At 36.5% G+C, this 12,154-nt stretch overlaps 1 protein-coding gene across 1 annotated transcript in view; it reads left to right on the top strand.

The window, feature by feature from the left end:
- The first annotated feature begins 479 nt into the window (after positions 1-479).
- Positions 480-12,154, top strand: part of LOC115213368 (zinc finger protein 836-like) — a 30,928-nt gene continuing 19,253 nt past the window's right edge. The window contains exons 1-2 of the mRNA XM_029782313.2: positions 480-652; positions 2,138-3,191. Coding sequence (XP_029638173.2) covers positions 2,267-3,191 — 925 coding nt within the window. The 5' untranslated portion in view covers positions 480-652; positions 2,138-2,266. The remainder of the gene's footprint in view (positions 653-2,137; positions 3,192-12,154) is intronic.

The following is a 12,154-nucleotide window of genomic DNA, read 5'->3' as shown; positions in this document are numbered from 1 at the left end:
ATCCTATCCTAGATATGCTGGAAAATATTAGCTAGAAATTTTGAGGTTAGATTAGTAAATGTCGCCAATATGAACCACTGTAAAAGTTATGGAGGGATAGAATAACTATAACCTAATATATATAGAAAACCAATATACAATTCAAAGCAGCTTTTGTTAGGTTGCTAATCAGTAAACGTCTTCCTTATATTTTTCCATAAATTTTGTTTTATGTTCCTTAATCTTTGTCAAATCTATCATTCAACACACTTTCTAACTCTATTAGGATTCTCTTTCTTTTTACGGACTCTCAAAATCCCCTGTCAGCCTTTTCGTCCACCTACTACTACTTATCTCATTAAGATGTCGAACCCCTTTCAATTTCAATTATTTAATAAACTTAATAATGTCACTTATTTTTGGATCCATTTCAATCAGAGGTTAAACAACAGGAAACTGTGTATCACTCTCTAGTGATTTGAGGTAAGTTCTTTCTTGTGCACTCAGTGATATTTACGCTGTGTTGCGTTCACCAAATTTTATAAACATTGCAGTTGTAACATTTACTTACTCTCTCTTAATAATAACTAATTATCTCCTGTAATTAACTTAAGAGATTATTTATTAAGCAAACGAAGAAGAAGAAAATAGTGATATCCTGTGAGAAATATTTGTAAGTTCTGTTCTATTTAACTAACATCTTTTAAGTATATTATGTCAGGATCATTGATATATTTTATCGAGTGTCTCTACTTCACTTCATTGACAAAATTATTTGAACATCGGACAAATACATTGCAGTATTTTTTCCGGCTCTTTACGTTCTGAGTTCAACACCCTCTATGGTCAATAAAATAAAGTACTAATCAAGCTTTGGAAATCGATGGTATCGACTAAATCCCTCACTTCAAAATAGCTGACCTTGTGCCTAAATTATGAATCATTTTCTCATCTTATAACTACGTTGTTATGTATCATTGTTATATTTGATCAAGCCTCCCTACTTCTATATCTCATTATTTCATCTTAATTACTCACATTGTTATGTATCGTATATTTTACAAATTAGTTTTATAGAAAATCTCTATCTTTTTACATTTATTCGTCATCTACACCATTCGGTCAATATAAAGAATTGACCTCCTTTAGGATTTAGTCGATACCATCGATCTCCAAAGCTTGATTAGTACTCTATTTTATTGACCCCTGAGGGTCAATATAAAGATCCTCACCCGTTAACGAAAAAAAAAAAGTTTGCTGGGTGTTAACAACTGTGTAGAAAACGAATAGGAAAAAAATTTGCGCAAACGAACCTCGGGGTGGGGAGAAAAGGACTTTCGGAAAATTCACTAGATCCGATTTTTCCCTCATAACTTGCAGGAAAATGGATATATTTTTTTTACGGAATCCCACGTTTTCGGCTATGGAGAATCCGATTCTGAAAAATATTGTTTGTAAAATTTCAATTTTTCAAAAAGAAATACCCCCAACCCCCTCCCTTCCCTTCCCAATTCTACGGTTTTGGCCTTCAACCAGGCTATCCATATGCTACAAATAACAGCCAAATCTCAAAACTGCAATAACATAATGAAAGAAATATGTAATCAATCTGCCCATTTTCAAACGCACGATGTTTTGCGCTGGTCAAATGATTCTCTTTAATTTCACTTTGTCACGGTGTTTCTTTGCTATTTCTGCTTTTCTTTTTTCAAAAGAGTTTGCTGTTATTTCTACACTCATATTTTTTTGTAACTTTCAAAACCCAAAACAAAACATGTGAACACTTTAATTTCGCATGAATTGCTTTGTCATATTATTGCAGGAAATTTCTCTGAAAGAAATTTTTGCAGAAAGGTGAATAGATTGATTACATATTTCTTTCGTTATGTTATCGCAGTTTTGTGAGATTTGGCTGTTATTTCTAGCATGTGGATAGCCTGCTTAAAGGCCAAGGCTGTAGAATTGGGTGGGAAGGGTGTTGGGTTTTGGGATTACTCCAATGAATTGACAGTATGGTAATTGCTTCTTGTTTTTTTCTCTCTGTAAACGTGCTGTCTCTGTTTTTGTTAATTTAACTTGCTGTACTTATGGTCAGATATCTTCTCTCCAATAATTTTCATACTTATACTTCATTGTCCATTATATCTTTCTATTTCAGATAAAAATATTTCACTGAAAATGATCGACATATTTATCAACTTTTGAAGGCTAAAACTAATTCATTCATCAAACTGATGCCAACCCGTTTTTTATAACTCAGGTTTGGATAGATGTGGAACACAAAGTTATGAATAAGAAAGCAAAGCTTGAGTATATTGACTCATCTACCCAGACACAGGAAAATGCAAAAGAGAAATCCTACCCTTGTGATATATGCAGAAGATCATTAACAACAAGAAAGAATTTAATTCAGCATAAATTAAATCACTCAGTCTCCAAGCTGTACCCCTGTGAAGTTTGTGGTAAAAAGTTTACTACAAATCGTTCCTTGTCTCTCCACAAACATATTCATACAGGAGAAAAGCCACACTGTTGTGATATCTGTGGTAAAGCATTTTCTCAAAATAGTAATTTATCTTCCCACAGACGTATACATACAGGTGAGAAACCATATCACTGTGATGTCTGTGGTAAATCATTCTCTGTAAATGGTAGTTTATCTTATCACAAACGTACACACACAGGGGAGAAACCATATCATTGTGATATCTGTGGTAAAACATTCTCTCTGAATGGTAGTTTATCTTATCACAAACGTACACACACGGGAGAGTACCCATATCGTTGTGATATCTGTGGTAAATCATTTTCCCGGAGTGGTGGTTTGTCTTACCACAAACTCGTTCACACTGGAGAGAAACCATACCACTGTGATATCTGTGGTCAAATGTTCTCTCACAGTGGCAGTTTGTCTTCTCACAAACGTATTCACACAGGAGAGAAACCATATCACTGTGATATCTGTGGTAGAACATTTTCGCAGGGTGGTAGCTTGATATCTCACAGGCGAATCCATACTGGAGAGAACCCGTATTATTGTGATATTTGTGGTAAAACATTTTCTCAGAGTGGTGGCTTGTCTTACCATAAACTTGTTCATACAGGGAAAAAACCATACTGCTGTGATATCTGTGGGAAATCATTCTCTCAAAATTGTAATTTATCTTCTCATAAACGTATCCACTCTCGTGGGAAAGCATGCTATGATGGCATATGAACAGTATGAAATGATAATAAGTTAAAATGCAATATGAAGTGGTGACTTTTTGATCTGTAACAACTGCTACTTGAAGTAAATTGTGGAAAAAGAAACATTTTATGGAATAAAATATGGCTTTACATGCTGTTGTAGATTTACAGTGCATTACTATTCATATTATTAACCCTGCTTTGTTAAAGAAGTTCTATTCATGTGAGTGTTAGGTGTTGGTATGTAACAGGTGAACATATGTATGTACATGCAGAGTTTAGTGGCATCTTGGGCAAGTGTCTTCTACTATAGCCTCGGGCCATCCAAAACCTTGTGAGTGGATTTGGTAAACAGAAACTGAAAGAAGCCCATCATATATATATATATATATTATACACACACACACACATACATAGGTATGCATGTGAGTGTTTGTGTTTCCCTGCCATCGCTTGACAACCAATGCTGGTGTGTTTATGTCTCTGTGACTTAGTGGTTTCGCAAAAGAGACCAATAGAATAAGTACTAGGCATATAAAGAATAAGTTCTGGGATCGATTTCTTTGACAAAAACCCTTTAAGGTGGTGTTCCAGCATGGCCGCAATCAACTGAAGCAATTAAAAGACTATATGTGTAGGTGTATGTAAAAGGTGAATATATGATTGTACCTGTACAGTTCTATATACATGTGTGTAGATATATAAAAGATGTATATTCTACATTTATATACATCTATGTGTATACATGTGGAGTTCTAAATGTGTAGGTGTGTAAAAGGTGAATGTATATGTATGTACATGTACAGTTCTATATGGGTGTATGTAAAAAGTGGGTACATTTATTTACATGCAGAGTTCTAGATATGTATTTAGTGGATTTATGTTTGTACACATACAATCATATATGTATGAAGCATTTAGTAAGTAATTGTTCATAAGCGCCACAACTTAAAAACTGAGAAAAATGCAGTCAAAGTTTCACAACTTTCAGAATGCGATATCTGGGCAAGGAACAAAGGAAGCTGGTTTTGGTCTTAAAAAGACCATGGAAACCTCCTCTAATCATTGCACCTGAGTAAAATTATTTATTTGTGTGCATCTGAAACATGAAACAATGACTGCATCTTTCTCAGTTTGTAGAATATACCAGTACTATGAAATGGTTTATCACATTGCATATTTTAGCCATAATACCTAGAAAAAACATACAGAGACCCCACCACCACCACCAAAGATATTGTTTGTGTTTTAATATACTAAGGTATCTTTAAGAGGTAACTATGACATAAGATAACCCATTATCGTTATGATGGTAACACGGAATATTAGAAAATGAGCCATAACACCTCAAAAGATGATACAGGGACCACACCAAAGTTAATGATTGAATGTGTATGCTTACGATGGTATGTTACTAAACTTTCTGGTTTGAGTTTGGGTGAGCAAACGTCGAGGTACAATTTTTTTCAGTCAGATTTTCAACATTATTGCAAGCCTCACTGGTTCTTCCAACTTTTTGGGATTCTAGACATTGAGACAAAGAAAATGATACACTAACCTCGAAAATGGCTGGGGTGGTGCTTACAACACTCTGTTACTAAACACCTCATATATTCTCCAAATATATTTTTCATCTTTTTCTACTACTTTTTTCCTTTTACTCTGCTTTATTTTTCTTTCTGTCACTTTCCTTCCTTTTCCCCTCCTATATCATACTTTTTTCTACATCATCACACTCTATGACTACAAAACTACATATAATTGTGTAAACCCCATCAATTTTCTAATCATAACTTGCCTGAGTAGCAAGAGACTGAACAACCAAAATAAAATATTAATCTCTACCATGGTAACAAATACTTTTTTACCAACATTTAATACTGAACAATATATATCAGCATCATCATCGTTTAACGCCTGTTTTCCATGCTAGCATGGGCTGGATGGTTTGACCAGGGTCTGGGAAGCCAGGAGGCTGCACCAAGCTCCAGTCTGATTTGGCAGTGTTTCTACAGCTGGATGCCCTTCCTAATGCCAACCACTTCGTAAGTGTAGTGGGTGCTTTTTATGTGCCACCGGCACAGGTGCCAGGGGAGGCTGGCAACAGCCACGATTGGTTGGTGCTTTTTACATGCCACCGGCATGATATATATATACACACACACACACACACATACAGGGTGCAGTGAATAAACTGTTGTCTAAATTATGCAAAAATGAAAATAACACTGACATCTCATTTTAACAGATATATTTATCAAAATTACATAAAAATATCTTGAAATACTACAGAGTAAATTTATTCAATAAAATCACCATTAGCTGCAACCATGGCCTCCAGACCCCTCTGGAATCTCCTGCAACTCTTCTGGACAGTCTACTTGTTTATGTTGGTGAATGCTGCCATAATCCTTGCCATCAGCTTATCTTTGGTGTTACTGGTCTCTTGTTCAACTGTGCCCCACACATGATAATCAAGGGCGTTGCAGTGTGGGGTGTTAGGTGACCAGATGTTTGGGGGTGATGTGGTCGCAGAAATTGCCTGACAGCCATGGCTGGGTTCTGCTTGTGTGGCATGGTGCAGAGCTCTTGCCAGACACAGGATCTTCCAACAGCCACCATCTTTACCCAGGGCAGCACTACCTCCGCCAGTCACTTGATGTAGGCCTCCATGTTGAGTGTGAAACTGTTTGGGAAGATGAATGGAGGCATAACGTTGCCATCACTAGTGATCACTGCAGACACCATGATGATTGAATGTTTTGATTTTTATCACTCAGCACATTTTTTCACTTCTGATGTGATTTTTATAACTTCTGGCATGAATGCCAAGCAGTACAGCATGTCATTTCCAAATTTCTGGCAGAGTGAATTTCATCATGGTGCTGTTTTTCTCGCAGACCATGCCCAACTGACCCTACTATATTGTGTAGTTGACAAAATCAAAAACAATGCGCATACACGAAATTAAAAATATAAAATGGCAACAATTTACCCATCTCATCCTGTATATGTGTATGTATACACACACGATGTGAGTGAGAAGTAGGGGAGGAAATGGTGAAGTCTTTTATATGTTGTAAAACAATTTCTGTATTTTGAGAAGATGCATAGCACTTTTACAAAAATATTTGTGATACAAATTAACAACTAGTAACCAAGTTTGGATCATAGAAATTACTGTGTTGTATAAGACATACCTTTTTAATATCAGCTATATCCAAAAGTTGCCTTGCATCTAATGTGGCTGAACTATGAACGTGGGATCAAGTACCATAGGCCACGAAGCTAGTTGTCTGTACACCAGCTTGATACAATAGTTGCTACTAATAATAAAGTACTGAAAACAAGCCAAATTATCACAGCCTGCTAGCATAAACTTATGAAAAATTGCTTAGAGTACATCAGCAGTTATGTGGGAAGTCACATCATCTCATTACACCTTCCTCCTCAACATACACAATCTACACCTGATTTATCTCTTACATTATTTAATTATCTTGTTACCTTTTAGCTATCCAAGTGAAAAATTCTAGAAAGATGAAAGGAATATTAAATTTTCATCTGCCTTTCAGCTATTTGCAATGAGTGGATAAAAGCAAAGCCATAGTTGTGGTATGCCATTCTTGCAGCTGACTGCAGTTACACACACACAAAAAAAAAAATCTCAGCCCAAAATATGAATTTTATATCCTCTATGGCAATTCTCTTCACCAAAATATAAGCAACTATGCACTTGATCTGAAAGAAGATAAAGTTCAAATATAGTATTCCCATAACATTTATGATAAATATAAGGTTTTGTACTTTATTCAAATATACTGTTACAATATTATAGTTACAAGCATAGAACCATACATTTTACCCCTACAAACTACTTTAAAATATCTTTTAATAAGTGTATATTGAAGCATACTAAATTTCTATTTTTTAAATTAAATATACTTGTAAAATAGAGGGGTGTCTTATATGCTAGCAAATACAGTCAGCTTTAACAAAACAGACTTTGATTGCAGCTAACGCATGTAGGTGTAATGTTCACTTTTCATTATTTACATTTCATCAAGGCCATATAAATAACAGACACCTAAAAAATATATAGCATAAAACAATAGTTATATTTAAAAATCAAATAAATCTACAAATGATGCTTTTAATATTGCGAAAATGTTCTTTTATGTCCTTGAATTTGGATATCTGGAATCGGGATTATCCTCCCTTTAGTAGCTTCATCAAGGGAATTGTTTTTTCTTTATCACATATCTTTTTGTCTGTTCATTTCAAATGTAAAATTATTTCTGCCCTTTCATCAATATTGTAATATCCTCCTTTTCAGGTTAGACTAGAATGTTTGTACTTTGACTTAATTCATCTGAAGAATGTCATTGTGGTAAGCCCCTTGATACTGGAGGTCATCATGAATTATCATAGTGACTTAATGTAGGTAATATTGGTTGTGCCATCAAGATAAACTTGATCATTAAATGAGCCCTAAACCAGGATAATTATTGTCTCAACTATGGAGTCATTGGAATTGTCAAGAGATAATGTGAAGAGGCTTGATGGACTCACTCTTTACCCTTGGGTTTGAAGCAGATACTTCATACAGACACTGCAGTTAGCAGTACATTTGCTCCATCACACATCCTTAATGCAGTGATGGAGGTGAGGATTACAATATCAGTAACTGGATGAAATACTGTAATTTGTTGGCAAATTCAATCTGGCTTTTGAGATGTGAATTGCTGGGCCACTAACAAGGAAGTCTTATGTATTAAAATGATGCTTGAGACAGTGCCTGACTGTTTCAGTACTTCAGCCTCACCATCACCCACAGTAATACCATGTTTTAGGGATGTCTCAAAAATGTTTCTCTTTGATGAATAATTGAATGGAGTGTGCATGTCTTTAGTTATAATTTTATCATTTAATCATACTGAGAACTGAGTAAATAGAGGACTTAGGCAATTATCTGAAGAATCATCATCATCATCATCATCATTTAGCGTCCGTTTTCCATGCTAGCATGGGTTGGACGGTTCAACTGGGGTCTGGGGAGCCCGAAGGCTGCACCAGGCCAGTCAGATCTGGCAGTGTTTCTACAGCTGGATGCCCTTCCTAACGCCAACCACTCCGAGAGTGTAGTGGGTGATTTTATGTGCCACCGACACAGGTGCCAGACGAGGCTGGCGAACGGCCACGCTCGGATGGTGTTTTTATGTGCCACCGACACAGGTGCCAGACGAGGCTGGCAGACGGCCACGCTCAGATGGTGTTTTTATGTGCCACCGACACAGGTGCCAGATGAGGCTGGCGGACGGCCACGATCGGATGGTGTTTGTTACGTCCCCAAAGCACGGAGGCCAGTTTATGCGGTACTGGCTACAGCCACGTTCGGATGGTTTTCTTGTGTGCCACCGGCACTGGTACCACAAAGATACAAATTCCATTGATGTTCATCTATTTTGATTTGTTTTGATTTGATTTGATTTTCACTTGCCTCAACAGGTCTTCACAAGTGTCACAAGAAGGAAGGTATGCACAGGTGGACTGACTACGTCCCAGGTAGGGGCCACGGGTTATGGCCTGACTAGTCTTGCCGGGTCTTCGGATGGTGTTTTTATGTGCCACTGACACAGGTGCCAGATGAGGCTGGCGAACGGCCACGATCGGATGGTGTTTGTTGCGTGCCCACAGCACGGAGGCCAGTCGATGCGGTACTGGCTACGGCCACGTTCGGATAGTTTTCTTGTGTGCCACCGGCACTGGTACCACAAAGATACAAATTCCATTGATGTTCATCTATTTTGATTTGATTTGATTTGATTTTCACTTGCCTCAACAGGTCTTCACAAGTGTCACAAGAAGGAAGGAAGGTATGCACAGGTGGACTGACTACGTCCCAAGTAGGGGCCACGGGTTATGGCCTGACTAGTACTGGTACCACAAAGATACAAATTCCATTGATGTTCATCTACTTTGATTTGGTTTGATTTTGATTTTCACTTGCCTCAACAGGTCTACACAAGTGTCACACACTTGCCTCAACAGGTCTTCACAAGTGTCATAAGTAGGAAGGTATGCACAGGTGGACTGACTACGTCGCCGGGTCTTCGGATGGTGTTTTTATGTGCCACCGACACAGGTGCCAGATGTGGCTGGCGAACGGCCACGATCGGATGGTTTTCTTGTGTGCCACCGGTACTGGAACCACAAAGATACAAATTCCATTGATGTTCATCTATTTTGATTTGGTTTGATTTTCACTTGCCTCAACAGGTCTTCACAAGTGTCACACGTGTCACACACTTGCCTCAACAGGTCTCCACAAGTGTCACACACTTGCCTCTGCCTCAACAGGTCTTCACAAAGTGTCACACACTTGCCTCTGCCTCAACAGGTCTTCACAAGTGTCACACACTTGCCTCAACAGGTCTTCACAAGTGTCATAAGAGGGAAGGTATGCACAGGTGGACTGACTACGTCGCCGGGTCTTCGGATGGTGTTTTTATGTGCCTGTAAAAATTCTGTCCTGTATCCATATAATTCCACTGTCCATTTTGCTGTATGTAGGTACCACATGATGGGTTGACTCAACATTGGTAGAGATTGCAGCAAAGTGTTGAATTAATTCTCAGTACTGGAATGAGAGAGAGGGGTTCTTCTTGCAGACTGAGACCAAGATATAAACACAATGTGACTGCTCACCATCACACTAGTGTAATCACACTGGAAACTACTTCAAAACAGATTTTGAAGCCGAGCTTAAAGTCAACATGCATTATTTGCCAACAGATTATCAGAGCCATTATCACAATAGTTGTATAAAGTATAATCTAGTAATTTTGTGGGGAAACATCTCTTATAAGATGTTATATAGTAGATGTCACTGGTGTTTAGTGAAATTAACTGAAGAGAATATATGAGAAAGTCAATGACTATTGAAAAGGTTGCAAGATGCAACAAAAATTTTAGAAAAAAATAAATAAGTAAATGAGTGGAAATCAAAATGGTGTGTTAAATAATAAGGCATTAAAAGATAATGACTCTTCTCAGACACAATAAAATATATGAGATAGTTTTGCTGAAAAACTGATACAATAATATAACTTCAGGTTCTGTTTGAAATAACAAGAAAATATTTTAGTCTCTCAAAAATGACTTATGTGTCTGGATTCAATTCTCATCATCGTTTAACGTCTGCTTTCCATGCTAGCATGGGTTGGACGATTTGACTGAGGACTGGCAAACCAGATGCTAGGCTCCAATCAGATCTGGCAGGAGCCTGATGCAGCCATCAGGTTCACCATCTCAGTTAATTGGCATACAAATGGGAACACGTTACTACACCACTTTTCAGTAATCTTAAAATATACACTCTCTTTTTTGATAACCCATCCCTATGTTCTTCCTTACCTTCCCAATTTTATGTTAAGTCCATTTATATCTAGTTTTACTCTCAGCTCATTTGAGATGTTATTCATGCATTCTGATATCACACATTCAGTGGAGAATGTTTGCTTTATTTCTTTCTGGTTGTCATAAACCTTCTCACTATGATGGAGCATCACTAAAACTTTGCTAGAGTTCTGATGGATCTCTATCTGCATTCTAAATTCAATGTTGTACCTTATTGACAGCACTTCTGTACATCTTTCACAAACCATTCACCAGCTCTTACTGCTTTTTGCAACAGTCAGATATGAAAGTATGAACCCCATCAAAGTTTTTTCCAGGTCAACAAATACCAAGTATTGGAGCTTGTTCCTAGATAAGTATTTCTGCACTTGCCTCGCTAGCATAATGACATCGGTAGTGTTCTTCATAATCAAGTTTGCTATAACTCTGTGTAAATTTCACCTTCGTTAGTCCATCAATATGAAACCTCTCCTCTTTAAAACATCATTGCTTTGTAGCAGTCTACAAAGCTATTGCTACACCAACATTTGGGTGTGACACCTTTCTGTGTTATTATAGCCAACAAGAGAGATTTGAAGTGATATAAAAATGTTAACTTCATAAAATATATTTCATAAAATTCTATTACATTTATAACATTGCGAGATTTATGAGATATTTTCTCTTTGTCTTATGACTAACATTTACATTTAAGTATTTGGTTTATTCTTTGTAAGTATTCAGAATAAAGCTTAACATTATCTTCAGTAAAAGTCATATCTTTTTCAAAAGGTCATTATTTGATTAGACAACAAAACAGTTTCAGTATCAGAAAATAAACATCAAGAGAATTAAATTTCATTGAATACATGGCAAGCATTTGTGGTTTATCAAACATTATTACAAAAGTGTGAAGTTATCAAAGAGGTTAAGTTTCTATTATGATCCAAAGTGAAGCAGGCAACAATATTTTCTAGTTTATAAATTCCTGATCAGTTGAAGGGAGAAAACTGAATATAATTTTGAATGGCTTACATTGATCCCCAGTGTTCAACTGATACTTATTTTATTGATCCTGGTGGAATTTGAACTCAGAACATAGACGGACAAAATATTGCTAAGCCTAGTGTGCTAACGATTCTGCCAGCTTAATTTAATCTATCAATTTTAGTAATATTAATATGAGTTTATTTCCATATATCAAAATGGTGAATAGCATTATCTATCACAGGGAACCAATGATATGAACTACTAACAAGTTTAATTGATGCGAGTTAATGTGTTGAATAGCAAATGAAGACATATCATAACTTTAAACAATACTCTTAGACAATGAATTAGTAACATTCTCTGTGCCCTACTTGCCTATTCTACTTTTAATTTTTTTACCAATCTTAACAATCCTGCAGAGAGAAAGAAAAGTGTAGTTATCTATTGCAGTTAACCTGAGTGAATGAGACAATTGGAGAAAAATTATTGATAATAATGGTAGAGCTATATATATGATATGACCCCAAAGATTATATATTGATATATCATAATGAAGTGTCAGTAGTACTTGGTGTTACAATTAGTTTCATTGACTTTG

The sequence above is a fragment of the Octopus sinensis genome, linkage group LG6 (assembly GCF_006345805.1).
Source record: "Octopus sinensis linkage group LG6, ASM634580v1, whole genome shotgun sequence".
Classification (NCBI taxonomy): Eukaryota; Metazoa; Mollusca; class Cephalopoda; order Octopoda; family Octopodidae; genus Octopus; species Octopus sinensis.
The sequence above is the reverse complement of the archived record's forward strand: the minus strand, read 5'-3'. Positions and strand labels throughout refer to the sequence as shown.